At 43.7% G+C, this 21,746-nt stretch overlaps 1 protein-coding gene across 3 annotated transcripts; it reads left to right on the forward strand.

Annotated features, from left to right (window-relative positions):
• Positions 1-893: 893 nt before the first annotated feature.
• LOC115109945 (myosin phosphatase Rho-interacting protein-like) lies at positions 894-21,625 on the forward strand. Of its 3 annotated transcripts, XM_065006662.1 has the most exons (23): positions 894-1,138; positions 2,123-2,200; positions 2,359-2,424; positions 2,957-3,108; positions 3,826-3,910; positions 4,076-4,241; positions 5,074-5,290; positions 6,325-6,430; positions 9,874-9,978; positions 10,203-10,259; positions 10,482-10,550; positions 10,686-10,775; positions 10,894-11,003; positions 11,166-11,700; positions 11,822-11,926; positions 12,054-14,717; positions 14,894-15,041; positions 15,278-15,395; positions 15,621-15,780; positions 16,382-16,483; positions 16,795-16,881; positions 17,071-17,230; positions 21,054-21,625. In XM_065006662.1, exons 1-23 carry the CDS (start codon positions 1,013-1,015, stop codon positions 21,068-21,070), a joined length of 5,523 nt encoding a protein of 1,840 aa, XP_064862734.1. In that variant the 5' UTR covers positions 894-1,012; the 3' UTR covers positions 21,071-21,625. The 3 variants fall into 3 exon arrangements, with proteins under 3 accessions (XP_064862734.1, XP_064862732.1, XP_064862733.1); XM_065006660.1 differs by having other exon boundaries at positions 17,071-21,625; XM_065006661.1 differs by having other exon boundaries at positions 11,169-11,700; positions 17,071-21,625.
• The last annotated feature ends 121 nt before the right edge of the window (positions 21,626-21,746 follow it).

Raw genomic sequence — 21,746 nt, forward strand, 5'->3', positions numbered from 1 at the left:
AATAACATTAAAGACACTTCTTACATGCTATAACTGTGAAATGTTGTTGTTTATCTTCCTTGGTTGAATGCCATGACTGTAAGTCACTCTGGATAAGAGTGTCTGCTAAATGACCAAAATGTTTATGTGAAAATGAACATACCAAAATTAACTGCAAAGCACACTGGGTATTATTACCTTGTAATAATAAGGTACCTTGTTTCGGGGTGGAGCTCATTGGAATAACACTTAGCATGCTTTGCAATTGTCCATTTTCACATATACATTTATATTTAGTTCATTTAGCAGACGCTCTTATCACACCATAGTGCCATGAGACTTATGATACCAATGCAGGGTGAAAGGGGGCAACAAAATTGTGAACCGCTATAAAAAAAATATATAGAAAAGTATTTTGTATTTTGAAAATAAAATGTACAGCTCTCGAAAGTATCAAGATACATTGGAGTGTAGTTCAACCCAGTGTAATACAAATGACAAAATACTCAGAAGTAAAAAAAAAAATACATATTTCAAATACTTGTAATAGAGCTACTGCCCATCTGTGACCTTAACCCTAACCTTAACCATAACCTCTAACCCTAACCCCTAGCCTAGTTATCATTAACCACCTAGCTAACGTTAGCCACAACAAATTGGAATTTGTAACATATAGTACGGATTAGAATTTGTAAGATAACATACGAATTGTAACAGATAATACGAACTGTAATTCATAACATATCAAACGAAATGATGATGGACATCCACAAATAAATACATACCAAATGTAACGTATCATACTGATTTTTGAATCACGGATATTCGTTTGGTATATTACGTCAGCCCATGAGTCCAGGTTGGATATATATATCCAACTCCTCAGCTGCCTAGGACATCCCAGATTTCGACCGGTCAGGGAGAGCTCAAAGCGCACAGGATTTGACAGATGTTCGAATCGGACAAACTGCACCGCAAAGAGAGAATTGGGGAGCATTTCGGATTTACATAGTGGTAGCCTATATGCGACAAAATGTCTGGACAAAAGAGTGCGAATCCGTGTAATAAATTCCAAGCGAACATTTTTTATAAAAGTAAATGTCAGAACTGCTTCAAGTCTCGGGAGCTGCATCTTCCAACTGATCATGGTAAGGACCAGGTAAGTGAACAAAAATATGTATGTTTTATTAGTTTTAATACTTTGGCTATTACTTTTCTGAATGTTGATGACAGGGATGACAGATGGGCATGCACTCAATGTTATATCAGACAGAGACATTTCTTCATATTGTCTCAGGTATCACGTTAATTTGTGAAATGTAATGAACATATCGTAATAGCCAAAGTTTTCTGTTGTAGAAAATGAAGCAATTTGACTGAATGGCCCCAATGCATGAGTCAAATATTTGTCGCCACACACCTCCCACACTGTTGTAAAGAGACCGTTGACAGCCCATCTGTCAGCACTCAGCATGACATAGGCCACAACAAGTTATTATTCTTTTAGAATACACATACACCATTGCTATCTGATTATTTTGTGGCCATCTCTGTGTGTCTTGTATATTTAGAGCCATTGGTCAATGAACCTCAGCTAAGTAAGCTCCTGTTGTAAAGCATCTGACTCAGGTGTGAAGGTTACATATAAAGTATCCAAGTTGGAATTTTTGAGGAAAGAATTATCTCATGTTGAGAAGCACGCATAACACAAGAAACAAAACTCTCTGACAAAAGGTTGAGCAAGTTGAGTAACTGGCAGAGAGTCAGAACATTCCAGTCTTTGGGGACATCTAAAAAAGAGCACAAAGAGCAGTTTATCTTCTCTTTTCCATGTCAACAAGATTACCCCTGCCTCTTATTTGTGGCCTATTGCATGGACATACTTAATCTGTTCACACATTTTGTAAATGCAGCATTAGAACACTGAATCACGAACGGTCACTGGCTAATCCTACAAAGGACATTCCCTAAAAAGATAGGATTGTTATTCCTTTGACATTCAAAACATGAATCAACGAGTATTGATGCTCCCTGCCAGAAAAAGCCAAGACCCATAGGATGGCATGGAAAAACGATTTCATTAGATAGAACCTTCACAGGTCAAGACACAACTCATTTCTCCTTGTATTCCCATGCTTGACAGGCCAAACCCATCTATGGAGGCTGGCTCTGCTTGGCTGCTGAGGGGACAGACTTTGACAATCCAATTCAGAGGTCAAGGGTAAGAGAATGAGAAATAACTATCTAGTCTTGGACTATGGTTGTACAGAAATGTAGAAATCAGTAGTACTAGCTTATATTCTGATAGACCTGCAAGTTATTCAATATTTGAGGCATTATTGCAACATTATCCATAACAACTCTATCTCTAAATGGCAGAAATGGCAGCGACGATTCTTCATCCTGTATGAACATGGCAGCATGAGCTTTGCACTGGACGAGTTGGTAAGATATCCTGTATTTGAACACACACACACACACACACACACACACACACACACACACACACACACACACACACTGTCCCCTCTCACCTGTGATAGTAGCAGCCGTCTCCTCCTCCAGCATCCAGATCATCCAACATGAATAGAGGTTAACTACAGTATATTGTCCTGATGTATGTTTTAATGTTTTATGAGAGGATTCACTATGCATCTCTTAGCCAGATGTTGTGTGTAGTACCAGAGCAGATGATTTGGGATTCATCTGTCCTCTAATTCCACATCCCCCTCTCTCACTGATCTTCTGAAATCTCCTCCTCTGCCCTCTTTCATGTCACTCTATATAGCCTGTATTAAAACTCAGTTGCAACGAGTAGTGTCTTGTTCGTGATGGCCTTTAACCCTCCAAAATATCTCTATATATATTTTGGGATATTTCTAGATGGTGTACAAAAGATACCATGATTAGCATCATAATCTCCAGTCAAGAATTTCCAGTCAGACAAAATTATTGACATTGTGTATCATTCCTTTAGAAAAGCACTCTGCCACAAGGAACAGTGAACATGAATCTGTGTACAGCGGTGATTGACGCAGAGCCTAAGACAGGCCAGAGGAACGCTTTGTGCATCATCACACCTGAACAGGAGTTCTTTATTCGGGGGGAGAACAAGGAGATCATCAATGGGTCAGTAATGCTTCTCTGATATTACAGTATGATATGATATCACTCCTGACTTAACTTCCCTGATATTACATTATGATATGATATCACTCCTGATTTAACTTCTCTGATATATCAGTATGATATGATATCACTCCTGACTTAACTTCTCTGATATATCAGTATGATATGATATCACTCCTGATTTAACTTCTCTGATATTACATTATGATATGATATCACTCCTGACTTAACTTCCCTGATATTACATTATGATATGATATCACTCCTGATTTAACTTCTCTGATATATCAGTATGATATGATATCACTCCTGACTTAACTTCTCTGATATATCAGTATGATATGATATCACTCCTGATTTAACTTCTCTGATATGTAAAGTGGCTGTTCCACTGGATGTCATAAGGTGAATGCACCAATTTGTAAGTCGCTCTGGATAAGAGCGTCTGCTAAATTACTTAAATGTAAATGTAAATATATCAGTATGATATGATATCACTCCTGACTTAACTTCTCTGATATATCAGTATGATATGATATCACTCCTGATTTAACTTCTCTGATATATCAGTATGATATGATGTCACTCCTGATTTATCTTCTCTGATATTACAGTATGATATGATGTCACTCCTGATTTATCTTTTCTGTAAATTCTTGTCTTTGATGGACAATATTTTGAATCCCTGTCATGTCCGTGTCGTTTTCTTTTTACCAGCTGGAGTGAACAACTAGTCGTTTACCCACGGACCTATAAGCAGAATCAGAAGAAGAAACGTAAAGTAGAACCCACTACTTCCCAGGTGATAACTTCTTCTTTTCATAACATTGTAACCGAGATGCCTGGTCACCGGTGGCCTAAATACATGTTTGAAAATATTGCGGAAAAATACGTCAACTACTGTATATGTCAATGATGTGTTATGCCTTTACACATTATGATAATGAAAACATATTGTGTTTATCAGGAGCCCAGCCCAGCAAAGATGGCTGCCACTGAGCCCAGTTTCTCAGTCATGAAAAGTGGTGACCCTCGCCTGTGGCAGGGAGAGCGGCCCAGTGGGGGTCCGGATGTGGCCCCTGTCTGGACTGTGACAGATACTGATCCCCTGGGCCTGGACGAGACCCATGCAGGTGTGGAGGAAAGAAACCAGCCAACACACATACACACACACTCAGTCAGGCTTTCAAGTCTGCCAGACATTTACAGCCATTTCCTGCCATCTAACACTGTCTAACACTGTCCTAACTTCCTGCAGGTGGTCATGCATACAGGATGAGAAAGTTGGCCTTTATTAGTGGACAGATTCATTACCAGTGTAGTAGTGTTATTGAAAGACTGTAGAAAAGGATGCAGGGCTCATGGTAAACAATCATCTCTAATATATTTCACAGACACAACTAAGATTAATTATGCGAGCAGAGCAGACATTTCTCTTAATAGCGGTCATGTGATGAACGGTAAGTGCACACTAACTATGTGGAGGCAGACTTATTGGTGTGTCTGGGCCTAGGTTATAACGGAGAGCAGGATCAACTCCTGTAGTGCAGACTGTGCCTGTAGGGGACTTCATTAGGCTGATGAAGATGACAGGTTTTACAGATGCTTTTCCATGGCCTGGGAGCAGATGAAAAGGAAAACAAACTGGAGGCATCTCTTTAATGAGCTGTGGTCTGTTAGGTGCAACTTTATGGTGGCACTATGCAGGGGTGTCCCTCAAATGTCTCTATGGTCAAACGTGACACTTCCTTAGATGGGAGACATTATAGTAACTATCTGACCAGATTCCTCATATAACAAGTCTTACAAGTTAGATTTTTCAGAACAGGATTCTCATAAAAATCTTGCCACTGTCCTGCTATTTGTGTTTCGGTCCAAAAGCAATGACCTAAAGTATCATGCAAAACATAGACCTGTGCAGTCACAGTCTGAAAACAGCCCTCTTTATTTAATAACTCTCCTCAGGTCATGGTTCCCACTACCTCCCTTCAGCCTCCAGTGACTCCCTGACCTTTGACGGTAGTCTGCGGCTCTCCAACGGCTCCTGTATCAGTAGCTCTGTGAGTTCCCTGGACTCTGTGGCCAGCAAGGGGACTGACACCAGCAGCGACAGCCAGCGCACAGAGCCTACGCCATACAGAGACCACCCACCGGCCAACAAGAACAACAGGGCAGAGAGAAGGTGAGAATCATGGAGAAGACATGTTATCAGTTGTGTCTGATATTGGGAGATCTATAATGAACGCAATGTTCTTGGACATTAGTTACAATTTTATTTACTTGGTTTTGTATTTGTTGTGTGTTGTCATGAAAATGCTAACAGCCATAAAATGGGTTTGCCATGGGCTAGGACCAAATGTGCTAGCAATTAGCACTAAAGGACAGCAGATGCCTCCCTGTTTCTCTCTGTATAAAATGGTACACACATTACACACAGCCCAACAGCACATCAAAGATCCATATTCTTCCATTAGGGAGGTAACGTTTTTTAAATGTAGCTTATAGAAGCACTCCCAGTTTGTTCCCTAACTAACAGCATATACAGTATTTGGGCTACGTGATGGGAATACCTCCTTGGTCTGTGTGTTTCATTCATTGCCTTCTAAGGACAGACAGAATCCTTGCCCTGAATAAGGCCTCGAAATTCCTAAAGGATTGTGTAATTAGATATTTTGAAGGAATTCTATTTCTGAGTTCCTCACAAACTGCCAGTCATCAGAAAGTAGGAGAAATGTCAAGGCAAGACATTACACTGACTGAGGGCCCAGTATTATGTTTGTGCCAACTCATACAGATACATACATGCCTCAACAAGAATTTACCATCCCTGTTATAACAGGACAGATGCTACACCCACAGTTTATTAAAGATAGTATTCGCTTTTGTGGTCATACTGTATATACAAACGCTCTATCGGATTCTTCTAGGGAATTCCATCTATGTAATATCTGCTATCTTTCTAAACAAAACATGACACTGGAGGTGAGGATGTCACTTGAAAGTCCAATTCAACAGTAGCACTAGATGGATGTAGGTGACATGGCTGTCCTCAGTCTAGGCCCAGCTTGGGGGTACAGAATAAGTGGCGGTGACATTATTCAGCTGTCATCCTGAAGTTCTTTCGGCAGGAAGTGATGTCACAGCCCACCTGTGAGGGGCCATGGAGGACACCATGGCTGTTTGTTGAATGACAGGCTTGATTTTCCTGCTTTTCAGCTGCTACAATGAGCCAGGGAAGGATGGGAGGAGTGCTGTGGGAGAGCACCTGGGTCAGGCTGGATCCAGGAAGGGGAGGAGTGAAGCTCGCAGCAACCAGAGAGAGGTATCAGTCACACCGTCACAGTGTTTTTACATTGCAGTCAGTCCTCCCACTCCCGGTAAGGCTTGTCACATTCCTCCACTATAACACCATCACTTGAACCACACCTCATAATCCAAAGAGTAACCATAGCTTTTAAGAATAGCAACACTTGTTACTCACCAGGAGGGCCCAAGACAAGCCTTGCCCTTTCGGCAGATCCCTTTAGGACAGTGTCCAGTGAATAGTGTTTCCACATCTACACATATAGATTGGTATTTTACACACCATTGATGGAGTCTGTCATTGTTAAGGTAAAGTACATGTGTACACCACACATCTGTTCCCGCTAGTTCTCCATAGGACTTGTTTGGACATGACTCATAAGACCAGGTTTTGGAGAGGCAAAGATATCACCTCAAATGTTTCGGCTCTGGCCTGAATGCATGGTGTGTAAGGCTCATGGACAGGGATGAAGCGCTACTTACATTCCACACTGTCAGGTGTGTGTGTGTGCCATGTGTGTCCACACTGTCAGGTGTGTGTGTGTGCCATGTGTGTCCACACTGTCAGGTGTGTGTGTGTGCCACGTGTGTCCACACTGTCAGGTGTGTGTGTGTGCCACGTGTGTCCACACTGTCAGGTGTGTGTGTGTGTGCCACGTGTGTCCATATATGTGTGTTTAGTTCTATACCGAAATGCAGGAGTTTGGCTTAAGTCAATCCTCCCATCAGCCGCGTTGAGGCATGTGTTAGTGTGTGTGAGTAAGACAGGGAGAAGAAGGTGAATAATTCAGGACTGTGTTGTGTTCTCTAACTAAACTGGTTTTAATGCTCTGACGGGGCTCCGTCTGCACTTCATGTTGTGTGTTGTAATCTCAGAATGGCATTCCTCTTAGACACATTTTCCATTTACCTAAACATGGATACTATGTAATTAGGGATCTGCCTGTAAGTCTGTAGGGACCTGTTGTATATGTAGGGAGCTGTTGTATTTGTAGGGACCTGTTGTATCTGTAGGGAACCGTTGTATCTGTAGGGTGCTGTTGTATCTGTAGGGAGATGTTGTATCTGTAGGGTGCTGTTGTATCTGTAGGGACCTGTTGTATCTGTAGGGTGCTGTTGTATCTGTAGGGAGCTGTTGTATCTGTAGGGAGCTGTTGTATCTGTAGGGACCTGTTGTATCTGTAGGGAGCTGTTGTATCTGTAGGGAGCTGTTGTATATGTAGGGAGCTGTTGTATCTGTAGGGACCTGTTGTATCTGTAGGGACCTGTTGTATCTGTAGGGAGCTGTTGTATCTGTATGGACCTGTTGTATCTGTAGGGAGCTGTTGTATCTGTAGGGACCTGTTGTATCTGTAGGGACCTGTTGTATCTGTAGGGAGCTGTTGTATCTGTAGGGAGCTGTTGTATCTGTAGGGAGCTGTTGTATCTGTAGGGACCTGTTGTATCTGTAGGGACCTGTTGTATCTGTAGGGTGCTGTTGTATCTGTAGGGAGCTGTTGTATCTGTAGGGAGCTGTTGTATCTGTAGGGACCTGTTGTATCTGTAGGGAGCTGTTGTATCTGTAGGGAGCTGTTGTATCTGTAGGGAGCTGTTGTATCTGTAGGGACCTGTTGTATCTGTAGGGACCTGTTGTATCTGTAGGGAGCTGTTGTATCTGTAGGGAGCTGTTGTATCTGTAGGGACCTGTTGTATCTGTAGGGACCTGTTGTATCTGTAGGGAGCTGTTGTATCTGTAGGGACCTGTTGTATCTGTAGGGAGCTGTTGTGTCTGTAGGGAACTGTTGTATCTTTAGGGAGCTGCTGTTGGTCATGTGTTTGAGGCTGGGAGGCACTATCATTGTACAGTATCTCCTGAGTCAAGTGCACATCTGTTTGTGAAATGACAGTCACCATGTTCTCAGACTGGCTCCTGTGATTAAGGTAGTGACTAAAGCATAAGTATCAGTCTGTCTACTCCTGACAACAACAAATACATGACCAGCATTTAGGATTAACACTACAGTATAGAACACATGGGTACCATTTCTACATTGTACTAGATGTAGAAAACATACTGTTGATGTCACAGGAGGCTGCTGAGGGGAGGGCGTCTCATAATAATGTCTGGAATGGAGTGAATGGAATGTTATCAACCACATGGAAACATGTGTTTGATGTGTTCGATACCATTCCATTTATTCCGTTCCAGCCGTTACTATGAGCCCGTCCTCCTCAATTAAAGTACAACCGGTTGCACCTTAATTGTAGTTGATTTTTCACAGACTATGGCTGGTGTACTGTATATCTTTCTGATTATATTATGAGATACTGTATGAACTGTTGAACCCAGTAATATGATTTAGTTAGACACATCATACACAGTATGGCCATCCAATGGGGTCAAAGGTTTAACGTTAATCTCTGATTAAATCCCTCTGTAGGAGTTTTCTCTTAAGTCCCTACCCGATGGAACATATTATCCCATGTGTTCATTTATGTTCCTCCAGTTCCAGTAGTTTTTTTTTGTTGGGGGGGGGGGGGGGGTATTGGAGTGAGAGGTCAAATGCCTGTTCACAGTTCACTCTGTCCCCCAGGCTCAGATTCCCCAGATAGTCCCACTTCCCCTTTCCCAGGGAAAGGGGACTTCACTGTCCAGAATGGTCAGTGTTGTTGGAGAAGACAGGAGGCTAGTTCACACTGCTGGCTGGAGCAGAGTGTTCTCTCCCTCATGTTACTGTTATGTGTCCTTGGATAGTTTTCTATGCAAATAGCTGGGCACAGACAAAGAATGTTCTGGATTTACTGAAGTGGTCGTTTTTCTTTTTTTTAAATTACGTAAGAGTAAAAAGAATGAGGCTTTTGATGTCTCAAGTAAATGAGAAAATAATCTTGTTTCATATGGTGCCGCTGTCTCTAGTTTCATTTAGCGCTGGCTAATCTAGATTTAAAGGGACTCTCTGATGTGTTTTTTAGAGCTATTTGGTTAGCCAGGATGAAACCCAATATGAGGTAGCTTTGGTAGGTAACAGTCAGGGATGTGGGAATCTTGTCAAGACAGAGATTTGGGACTTTTAACATCCCTGGGCTTGTGAGACTGGATGCCAGGGGCCATCAGGGATAATACAGCCTCCAACGTCTTTTCATACACTCCCCAGCCAATCCCAGTCACCAGAGTGGAACTCATTCTTAATGTGAGTACGGTTTAATAGCCCCTGTATAGAGAGCACTTCCTGTCTCCTGCTGTGTCCCACAACAAGCCTTACATCTCACAACACTGCCTGCCAGAGACCTGCCATGACTTGTGGGTTCTCTGCTTGATACAATGCACACGTCCAAGCCGTCTCAGTCATGATAGAGGAAAGGGAAACGACATAATCTTGTTTTTTATTACAGTAATACAGGACATGATCACGTTTGCTAATCCATCTGACACCTTCTACATTGTTACTTCAGTAATTGATAGTGTCCTGTTGTTACACCCAGAAACTGCAGTCGTGTGGAGATCTAAGCCCAGGTCAACTCACCGTCCCTCCTCCTCAGAGAAGAGCTAAGTCACTGGACCGCAGGACCTCGGAGTCTGTCATGACTGTGAGTGCTTATTACTTCTGGAATGTCTGTGCACTGAAAGCTGTAAAACATGTCAGAAAACTGTCACAGTTCAAACAAGGATGCTCTCATAATTTAAACAAGTAAAAATGAAAGCCCCAAGTGGATTGACGGCAGTTTACTTTTATGTTGAAGTGTCTGAAAACAACTGTATGACCGTGCCTCTTTGAACTCCTGACTAACTTACTGTCTTATCTTCCTTACAGCCTGATTTGCTGAACTTCAAGAAAGGGTGGATGATGAACCTGGATAAGGAGGATCAGGTATAGGAATGGACAGATCCAGAATGTCTTTTACTTTCGGCACTGAACACCTTCCCACGTTTCTACCCCAAAGGCACATGGATCCTGAATGTATGCGTGTACATTTAGTGATGTTTAAGGTGCTGTGGATCCTTGCTATGAAGGTGAAGCCTGACAGTTCAAATGTATTATGTAGGTTTTTGCATCTACTATCCCTTATAATGTCTGTCTGTTCCCCTCTAGTGGAGGAAATACTGGTTTGTGCTATCAGCTGACAGTCTGAGGTACTACAAGGATTCCTTCGCAGAGGAGGCAAGTTCATGTGCATTTTCATTTTTACTGAATGAAGTACACATAGATATGTGATTTTGTGAGGACAGGGAAACATGCTTTTGGTATTTTTTCATCCCAAGTCTTGAATTGATGTTTGTCATCTTCTCTTGTTAGAACTCAGATCTGGAGGGGGAGATTGACTTGACCAAGTGTCATAATGTCTCAGAGCACCAGGTCCAGAGGAACTATGGCTTTCAGATCCATGTAAGATTAAATCTATACCTATGGAAATTGAAATCAACAGATGAATGTTGATCCATTCTATACATACAGTAAGTCTCCTATACTCAATCAAAGTAATATTCCTAATGTCTTCCCTCAGACCCAGAAGTGTGTCTTTACTCTGTCAGCCATGACTGCAGGGATACGGAGAAACTGGATCCAGGCCCTCATGAAGAATGTCCATCCATCTAACGCTCCTGATGTAGCCAGGTAAATGGCGTCTGTAATACCAGCCTCACTACTACATAGTAATACATTAGTAGACTACCACCATTCTATAGTAGTGATGGGAAGGTCTCTGCCTTTGTTTCGGCAGAATGCCTCATTTCCTCCGTCAGTAAGTATTTGTGTTATTCTGTTGTGATTGTAAAGCAGCTTGCCAGTCCATCACATCCCTTGCAGCCCATCAGAGTCACTGCCCCTCCCTAAGCCAGACGTGACCCAGGACTCCTCCCCCTCCTCTGAGGTCCCTACAGAGAGAGTCCAGGGGCCCAAACAGAGCCGCATCCGTGAGAGGAGACGCGAAGGGCGCTCCAAGACCTTTGACTGGGCTGAGTTCAGCCCGATGGCCCTGCTAGCCTCTGAGCAGGAGGTGCAGCAGGAGACAAAGGAGCCTCTTCGGATGGAGGTAGGGGACCTGGAGAGGAAGAGGAGGCGAGAGGAGAGGAGGAGGAGGTATGACAGCATGCTCGGCTTCCTTGTGGGCTGGGAGATGGACTGTGACAGAGGAGGTATCAGTCCCAGGTCACCCAGGACTCACCAGAGGGTACAGAGGGAGATTGAACAGTGCTGGCAGCAGGTGGAAAGGACTGCCTTTAGACAGGAGAAGACTGTTCCATTGTACACTGAGTCCCAGGGCAAGGATAAAGAGGATATGGGGATTCTGCTGGAGACCTACCACAGGAGGGTGAGTCTGTGTATCTCAAAATGATTCCTAACAGGAACAATGTTAACGTTATGAGGTGCTTTCTCTGCTGCTGGTTGGCTTAACGGTGGACTTACTTTATCTCTGTGTCTTGTGATTAAAGGTAGAAGAGTTGAGGGGCCAGTTGGCAGAGTCAGACCAACGCAGGCTTGAGCTGGAGGCTCAGTTGAGCACTGCATTAGGACTCCAGCATCATGCCTCCCTGCCGGTAAGGAAAAATATATATTGGCCTATACATAGTATGGATATGCTCTGTATTTCCATCTATAATACTTCCACTTTGCAACAATGATAACTACCTAATTATAGACAATTGTCTTGCTTCCTCCTGTAAGCTTGAGGCCCCAATGTGCCCAGAAGCTGATCTTCCCTCTTTGAAAAGCCTGACGGACATGTACAGGGAGACCAGAGAGCTCCTCCAGCAACAGGAGCTGAAGAAACAGGACATACAGGAGCAGCTCCAGGAGCAGCTTGGCCTGGCCCTGTCATCGGCCCCTCTGGAGAAACACAGCTCCCCTGGAACTCACCCATCACCACCACCCAGCATCTGGCTACATGACACCGAGGGAAACCTCCAGGGGCTGGAGGATCTGTTCCCTGACTGCCCTATATCAGTAAACACACCTGTCATGTCACCAACCTCAGACACAGAACTCTCATCTTACTCTGTGCCTCAGAATGGAAGTGAGAACAGAGGGCCTAACTTGGGCAGTGAAACTAGCTCTCAGACACAGCTTGAAAATGGAAGCCATCGACAGACTTCGATTCCAGAATCGCACACAAAAAGTTGTGCATGGAGCCCAGATTCACTGAGCATGGGGGAAACTCAGGAAGGAGCCAACAGCATGAGAATAGACAACCTACTATGCTGTGAGACACCCAGACCCACGGAGGAGTACGTAGACCCAGACCAGGCCATCGTGATGAGGAGACTATCCCAGGAGGTAGAGCTGCTCAGCAGCCAGAACGAGGCCCTCAACCAGCGCAACCAGGAGATGCTCAACCAGCTGACAGAGGCAGACAGAGAGATAGAGAGACTGAAAGCAGAGCTTATCACTCAGTACAGTGGACCTCAGTTCCTCCCTGAGGCAGAGCAGCACAGCCAGACCAAAGTGAAAGGCCTGGAGAAGGAGCTGCGCAGGAGAGATGAGCAGCTCCAGGAGGCCCAGTCCCTACTAGCCTCAATGGACCAGCGTCTGAAGGAGACAGAGGTACAGCTCAGGGAGGACACTTTCAAAGACCTGGGCTTCCCAGCAGAAGAGGATGATGATGATGATGAAGAGGAGGAAGCTGGGGAAGAGAATATCAACACACACCACCTTGGAGAGAAGGAGCAGGAACACCTTCAACAGTGTCTGCAGGTCATGGAGGCCAAGCAATTAGAACTAGAGAGACAGCTCCAGCACACAGAACAGACCTGCAGGGAGCTGCAGGCCCACAACACACAACTCAGAGAGGCTGAGTGGTTGTACAGCCAGAGAGCCATGGAGGCAGAGGCTGACATCGTAAGGTTTAATGAGGAAGTAGAGAAGGAAAGGACGGTGGAGAAAGAAAGTGGATTAAGGTGTAGCAGTGAAGGCAAATGGCAGGAGGAGGTAATATTGGATTCAGTTGAAGAAAGGGTTCAGCAAGTGATGGAAGGGATAAGGTTGATGTCCAGAACCTTAGGGAGAGTAGTGCATGTGATTGACAGGTCAGGTATGGATGTGGTAAAGATGCCATTAGATAGAAAGTGTGTGGAGGTGAACAAGACAGTGGTCAGGCAGCTTCAGTTAGAGGAGGAGTTTTGGGGAAGGCTGTTGAACAGTTTGAAGGTCAACCCATCCCAGTCCAATGAGGATAAACTCACAGATGTGATTCTAAGTCAGATTTTAGAACACATGGTAGTGGAAAAGCAAATGCTCCTCCTAGCTCATAGTCTTTTTTCTCATAATAAGAAAGATTTAAACATAAACACTGGAGGCCTGGAAAGGATGAATGGATGCGGCTCTTTGAGAGACCTGGACATCATTGGAAACATAGCAGGTGAAACAGGTTCAGAAATGAAAGAGGAAGATGATGATGAGAGGATATGGAATGTGTACAACCAGCATAATGACACCGATGACTTCCGACATTTCACAGAGATCACACAGGAGAGAATTTTCCTGCTCAACCAAATCGCCTCCTCAGTCGGAGCCTCGGCCAATGACGAGCTCCAGTCCCTGGCACAAAGACTTTGTCATTTCCACAATGTAAATGATCCCCGGTTAGCTTCCATACACTGCACCGCCATGGAAGCCTTCTCATCCTATCGTCTCAGTAGGCTTAACACTCTACACAAGAGCCAATTTCAAGACACTCAACAGGGACTGCTCATTGCTTCTTCTCCTTTGATGTGCAGCAGATGTGCTGGGCAGCTTGGGGCCAGACGGTCAGACCTGGAGAGACAGGGGAGTTCCTCAGTGGGATTAGGGTTGACCCCCCTGAGGCAGGGAGAACACATAGACTCACAGCAAACAGCCACACAGCTACTAGACACTGCAAGTGAGCAGAAGACAGAGATGCCTGCAATGAATGCTACATGTAAAATGGATGTGGAAAGCCCAAACCACGGAGTGACTGCAGTAGAGGAAGTGTGCTGGGTTAGAAGGTCTGCAGAAGTGGTGGAGGATGACTTCCTGCCCAACAGCATTGAGAGTCCAATGATAAAGGTAGAGAGTAGGGTAGATGAGGTAGAGAGTAGGGTAGATGAGGTAGAGAGTAGGGTAGATGAGGTAGAGAAAGGAATCCAGGAAGTTGATACTGATAAGGATGTAGAGGAGAGGAACACTACTGAACCCCATGAAGAAGCAAACACTCTGGGGGAGGAGGAGCTGGAGATTGTGTTATCATCACTGAGAGGTCATGTGAAGGATCTGGAGGAACAGCTGTCTGTCATGGCCAACATGAAAGCAGAGCATGATGGAAGAATGGCATCTCTCCAGCTGAAACATAAAGAGGACATAGAAAAGCTAAAGGTAGGACAACTCCCATAATAACAATTGTCGATAATCATCAATGGGATTTTTGGTAGTTCCTGAATTCACTAGAATTAAGATGTAATGAACCAACCCCAGGGAGTAGTGACCATTATAACAATGGATCTGTGGATGAATCACCTAACAGTCCACTGCGTCTGTGTTTGCCCCTGCAGGCCACATATGAGCATGGCTTTGTCACCATGGAGGAGTCCCTGCAGAGGATCGTGGGGGAACTGCAGCACAGACACCAGCAGGACCTGCAGCGCCTGCAGTTAGACACAGACAGACTGCTGGAGGAGGAGACGGCTGCTACTATCACAGGTGAGAGGGGACAGTGTGTGTGTGTGTGTGTGTGTGTGTGTGTGTGTGTGTGTGTGTGTGTGTGTGTGTGTGTGTGTGTGTGTGTGTGTGTGTGTGTTGTGTGTGTGTGTGTTAAAGGTTAAACGTTTTTAGGATATTTACAGTATGTGTGAAGGTAGTTTCTCAGAATATTGATAAGCTCACATTCCCATGCCACTCTAATGGAGTGAACATATCCCCTTTTATTGTGGCATTAGCAATTGAAGCAATAAAGAACGCTCACCGTGCTGAAGTCAAGAGAGAGATACAGAGGGCATGCCATGAAAACAACAATGCAGGAGACGTGAATCTTGGAGAAATATGCAGGCAACACAGGTAAATGTACTACCTGTTGATCTATGTGGTTGTTAATCGTCAAGGAAAGCACATGGCCAGATAGTACACTGGATTGGCTGACAAACACTGAGTTTTGGACTGATAATCTGCATTCTACCTGTCCTTGACTCTGTATATGTATAACACACAGTGCACCTTGTGTCTAGTCTTGGCTGTGGTTTTCAGCTCTCAGGATCATGTTTTTTTGTGTGTGTGTGTGTGTAGTGAGGAGCTGGTCTCCTGTCACAGGGAGCTGGAGGTGTTGTCCCAGCAGTACTCTCTGAAGTGTCTGGAGAGCTCCCACCTGGGCCAGGCCCTGGAGGCAGAGAGACAGGCCCTGTGTCAGTGTCAGCAGGAGAACCAGGACCTCAGAACACGCAACCAGGTCAGTCACATTATGACCATGTACCATCACAAGTGTTTCTGCTCCAAGCCAACTAAATCTGGTCCTCTGTCTTAACACACATAGTAGAATGCATAACGCATACTTTTATCAACTTCATATCTGTCACGAACGTCGTCTTGAAAATGACCGGACCAAGGTGCAGCATGGGGAGCGTACATTTTTCTTTATTATAAATGTCTCCAACAAAACAAGAAACAACAACAAAAACTTTAACCTTACTAGGGCTATACAGGCCACTAACAGAGTCAACTACCCACCAAATACAAAAGGAAAAAAGGCTGCCTAAGTATGATTCCCAATCAGAGACAACGATAGACAGCTGTCCCTGATTGAGAACCATACCCGACCAAAACATAGAAACACAGAACATAGAGTTTCCCACCCGAGTCACACCCTGACCAACCAAACAGAGAATAAAACGATCTCTACGGTCAGGGCGTGACAATATCAGACTGTTTACAACCCTCTGCAACAAAACCTTGAGGGTCCCTTACATTTCCCTTAGTATTTCCCAATTCTGTCTTTGTCATCAAATACAAAGTAACAGTGTTAGTAATGATGACTGTGGTTGTCTTTCCAGGAGCTGAGTGGCCATCTTGCTGCAGAGATCACCAGACTTTGCTCTCTGGCCAAGCAGGACACCTTCCCTCTTAGTCAGGAGAGAGATGTGTATGAGCTGGAGGTAAGTCTTCAGTAGTACTTCACTGCACAATAGCTATGTTGCTTAAGTATAACAAAATATTGTTATAAAATAATGATAAAATATCATCTTTATCTAGTCCAGTCAAGTAAAGTTTGATGTAAAGGTAAACTGTATCTGCCTTTGACTGGTAACACCACTAGATGTCACCCTTAGCAACATGACCAACTTACAGCCTCTAAAACATATGACATACTCATGTGCTGTACATTCTGTGCTGATCTATGGCACCTTGGTCCTCTGGTGTTGTACCTGTGTCTGAGGCATCAACTGTGATTCTGTCTGACTGTTAGATCTCCCTGCGTGTGAAGGAGTCAGAGGTGCAGTGCCTCAAGCAGAAGATCACCTCGCTCAAGGATGAACTCCAGACAGCCCACAGGGTGAGATCACAGCACAGCACACAGAATAACAATAGCCTTTGTCTGTATAAATGTATGAAGAGTAAGATAAGATGGACAACACTATTGTCCTGCTATTACCATGTATTACTGTACAAATATTAGCATGGGTCATACTCTATTTAACCTGGTAATAGTGCCTGTTTATAGCCTAATCCCTGTTCCCCCCAGGATAAGAGGTATGCAACAGAGACGTACAAGGACATCTACACAGAGCTAAGCATCATGAGAGCCAAGGCAGAGAGAGACCTGGGACATCTCAGGGAGAACCTGAGGTTGGCCCACAAAGCACTAGGAGAGCTCTCACCTGCAGTGGACACAGATAATAATGGTATACATGACATTAAGCTGGTGGCCCTGCCTTCAGGGATTCAGAGATGAACCACTGATGTGAAAACGACAAGGTGTTGAGTGCTGCCACTCTGAGGCCAAAACCTGCATGACAGCCAAGTCTCGCTGGATGTTTCCCCAACCACCTCTGGTTTTGGCAGCATCACTAGTCTGTATCGTACAGATGTCATTCATTGCGTAATACAGACAATTTGTGAATAACCTCATTCTGTTATGCATCTTAATAATATTGGATGTATCTGAATCCTCTGACTGTTATCTGTGCAGTTTGCTGTAGCATGTCAGTTAGTCCTTTAGATTTTGAAAAACCCTTGACGTTCTGTCCATTTCTTACACAAATGAAAGAAAGAGACTCTAATTAGAAGTCATCTTGTACAGTGGTGCAGCATAACCCTATAGAGATCTCCTTTGGGTACACATTTAAAAAAATATATATATATATTTATTTATTTCACCTTTTTTTAACCAGGTAGGCAAGTTGAGGCCAAGATAAAGCAAAGCAGTTTGACACATATAACAACACAGAGTTACACATGGAGTAAAACAAACATACAGTCAATAATACAGTAGAAAAATAAGTCTATATACAATGTGAGCAAATGAGGTGAGATAAGGGAGGTAAAGGCAATAAATAGGCCATGGTGGCGAAGCAAATACAATATAGCAATTAAAACACTGGAATGGTAGATTTGACAGTAGATGAGTGTGCAAAGTAGAAATACTGGGGTGCAAAGGAGCAAAATAAATAAATACAGTAGGGGAAGAGGTAGTTGTTTGGGCTATTTATAGATGGGCTATGTACAGGTGCAGTAATCTGTGAGCTGCTCTGACAGCTGGTGCTTAAAGCTAGTGAGGGAGATAAGGGTTTCCAGTTTCAGAGATTTCTGTAGTCATTGGCAGCAGAGAACTGGAAGGAGAGGCGGCCAAAGGGGGAATTGGCTTTGGGGATGACAAGTGAGATATACCTGCTGGAACGCGTGCTACGGGTGGGTGCTGCTATGGTGACCAGTGAGCTGAGATAAGGTGGGGCTTTACCTAGCAGAGACTTGTAGATGACCAGGAGCCAGTGGGTTTGGCGACGAGTATGAAGCGAGGGCCAGCCAACAAGAGCATACAGGTCGCAGTGGTAGGTAGTATATGGGGCTTTGGTGACAAAACGGATGGCACTGTGATAGACTGCATCCAATTTGTTGAGTAGGGTGTTGGAGGCTATTTTGTAAATGACATCGCCGAAGTCGAGGATCGGTAAGATGGTCAGTTTTACTAGGGTATGTTTGGCAGCATGGGTGAAGGATGCTTTGTTTGCGAAATAGGAAGCCAATTCAAGATTTAACTTTGGATTGGAGATGTTTTATATGAGTCTGGAAGGAGAATTTACAGTCTAACCAGACACCTTGGTATTTGTAGTTGTCCACATATTCTAAGTCAGAACCGTCCAGAGTAGTGATGCTGGACCGGCGGGCAGGTACAGGCAGCGATCGGTTGAGGAGCATGCATTTAGTTTTACTTGTATTTATGAATACGGCTGCACAATGAATACGGCTGCACAGTATTGTTTCTTATCGATGGCGGTTAAGATATCGTTGAGGACCTTGAGCGTGGATGAGGTGCACCCATCACCAGCTCTGAAACCAGATTGCATAGCGGAGAAGGTACGGTGGGATTCAAAATGGTCGGTGATGTGTTTGTTAACTTGGCTTTCGAAGACCTTAGAAAGGCAGGGTAGGATAGATATAGGTCTGTAGCAGTTTGGGTCAAGAGTGTCCCCTCCTTTGAAGAGGGGGATGACTGCAGCTGCTTTCCAATCTTTGGGAATCTCAGATGACATGAAAGAGAGGTTGAACAGGCTAGTAATAAGGGTTGCAACAATTTCGGCAGATAATTTTAGAAAGAAAGGGTCCATATTGTCTAGCCCGGCTGATTTGTGGGGGTCCAGATTTTGCAGCTCTTTCAGAACATCAGCTGACTGGATTTGGGAGAAGGAGACATGGGGAAGGCTTGGGCGAGTTGCTGTGGGGGGTACAGTGCTGTTGACAGGAGTAGGGGTAGCCAGGTGGAAGGCATGGCCAGCTGAGGAAAAATGCTTATTGAAATTCTCAATTATAGTGGTGGTGACAGAGTTTCCTATCCTCAGTGCAGTGGGCAGCTGGGAGGAGGTGCCCTTATTCTACATGGACTTTACAATGTAAAGGGGCAGCAGGGTAGCCTAGTGGTTAGAGCGGTAGACTAGCAACCGGAAGGTTGCAAGTTCAAATCCCTGAGCTGTTATTCTGCCCCTGTTCCTAGGCTGTCATTGAAAATAAGAATTTGTTCTTAACAGACTTGCCTAGTTAAATAAAGGTAAAGTAAATAAAAAATGTCCCACAACTTTCTGTGTTGCAGGAAGCAAATTTCTGCTTGAAAAAGCTAGTCTTGGCTTTTCTAACTACCTGTGTATATTGGTTTCTAACTTCCCTGAAAAGTTGCAATTCACGGGGTCTGTTCGATGCTAATGCAGAACGCCACAGGATGTTTTTGTGTTGGTTAAGGGCAGTCAGGTCTGTAAAGAACCAAGGGCTGTATCTATCCCTGGTTCTAAATTTCTTGAATGAGGCATGCTTATTTAAGATGGTGAGGAAGGCATTTTTAAAGAATAACCAGGCATCCTTTACTGACAGGATGAGGTCAATATCCTTCCAGGATACCCGGGCCAGGTCAATTAGAAAGGCCTGCTCGCTGAAGTGTTTCAGGGAGCGTTTGATAGTGATGAGTGGAGGTCGTTTGACCGCTGACCCATTACGGATGCAGGCAATGAGGCAGTGATCGCTGAGATCTTGGTTGAAAACAGCAGAGGTGAATTTAGAGGGCAAGTTGGTTAGGATGATATCCATGAGGGTGCCCGTGTTTACGGCTTTGGGTTTGTACCTGGTAGGTTCATGAATAATTTGTGTGAGATTGAGGGCATCAAGCTTAGATTGTAGGATGGCTGGGGTGTTAAGCATGTCACAGTTTAGGTCACCTAGCAGCACGAGCTCTGAAGATAGATGGGGGGCAATCAGTTCACATATGGTGTCCAGAGCACAGCTGGGGGCAGAGGGTGGTCTATAGCAGGCGGCAACGGTTACAGACTTGTTTTTAGAGAGGTTGATTTTTAAAAGTAGTTCAAATTGTTTGGGTACAGACCTGGATATTAGGACAGAACTCTGCAGGCTACCTCTGCAGTAGATTGCAACACCGCCCCCTTTGGCCGTCCTATCTTGTCTTTGTCACATGTATAATAAATATCTGAAACATCTGTTTTGCCCTTTCATGGGCCTTTACATTGTCTCTTAGGGGTCTGGTTGTCCGTTATTCTTCCTCATACATGCACTTTGACCTCTCAATACTGGAGCCAACTAGTTGGTTTTATTCCTTATACTGGAGGCAAGTAATGGTTTTAATCCTTATACTGGAGGCAACTAATGGTTTTAATCCTTATACTGAAGGCAAATATTGGTTTTCATCCTTCTTTCATCCATCATATACTCCCTAGTTCTGTTAGGCTGAATAATAGAACGGACTGTCCTGGTAATGTAGCCAACATTTTGGGCTGCACCTTGTGAATAATCTTCTACAAATTCAGTGAATGGTGTAATGTTCTTGTATTTTCTGCATGTCTGCGAAATGTAGGAATGTCAACGAAAAAAATACTATGCAATGCCAGTATTAGAAAAGCTGTTGGTGATTCTTTATGTGGCCTGACAGTAATACATTTTGAAAGACAAGCTTTACCATTATGACTTAATAGTCACGATGCTGGATCTGATTTGTTTCTTTCTCCGTAGAGTGTCAAGGAAGATAACTGCAGCTGAACAAAGAGACACAACGCACAACATGGATTGTTCATCGGTCTATCCATGTTTACACCATTAAGCACTTAGAGATCCAAAGTTATATTGTCAAACATTTTATGTCCTATCTACCGTTACTGTACTACAGAATTTTAAAAGCGCATTATTTGAGGATTCTGTATTTTTACATCATTTTATCTAAACGCACACTACTATTTAGTCTGTCTACGTTTGTCGATAGGCTAGACATTTTGTAGACGTTTTCCTGACGATTAACATTTATCTCAAGGCGTTTGTAAAATGTGTAGAATTATTACACTGCTATGTCCAATCCAGTTATTGAAAGGGGATATTTCTAAAAACAACTCAGATTAAGTTTGATTTTCTTACCTGTGAAATACATGAACAAGTATGAATGTACCGTCTGAGTCTATAATGTAAAAGTATTATTTGTTTGTGAGTGGATGGTTTTATTTGGAGGCGTTTATCTTGATCCTGCTAGTACACATTTTGATGTTCTTTATTCATGTCAAGTAATCTGATGATACATTAAATGGATTTATTTTAAATAATTGTGTGACCTTGTATCAGTCTGCTACTGAATAATCATCACATAATCAAATCGTCAGAGGACAGGGAAATATACAAAATATTCTATGAATGTATTATATTTTATTTTACAACGAA

The sequence above is a fragment of the Oncorhynchus nerka genome, linkage group LG21 (assembly GCF_034236695.1).
Source record: "Oncorhynchus nerka isolate Pitt River linkage group LG21, Oner_Uvic_2.0, whole genome shotgun sequence".
In the NCBI taxonomy this organism is placed as follows: Eukaryota; Metazoa; Chordata; class Actinopteri; order Salmoniformes; family Salmonidae; genus Oncorhynchus; species Oncorhynchus nerka.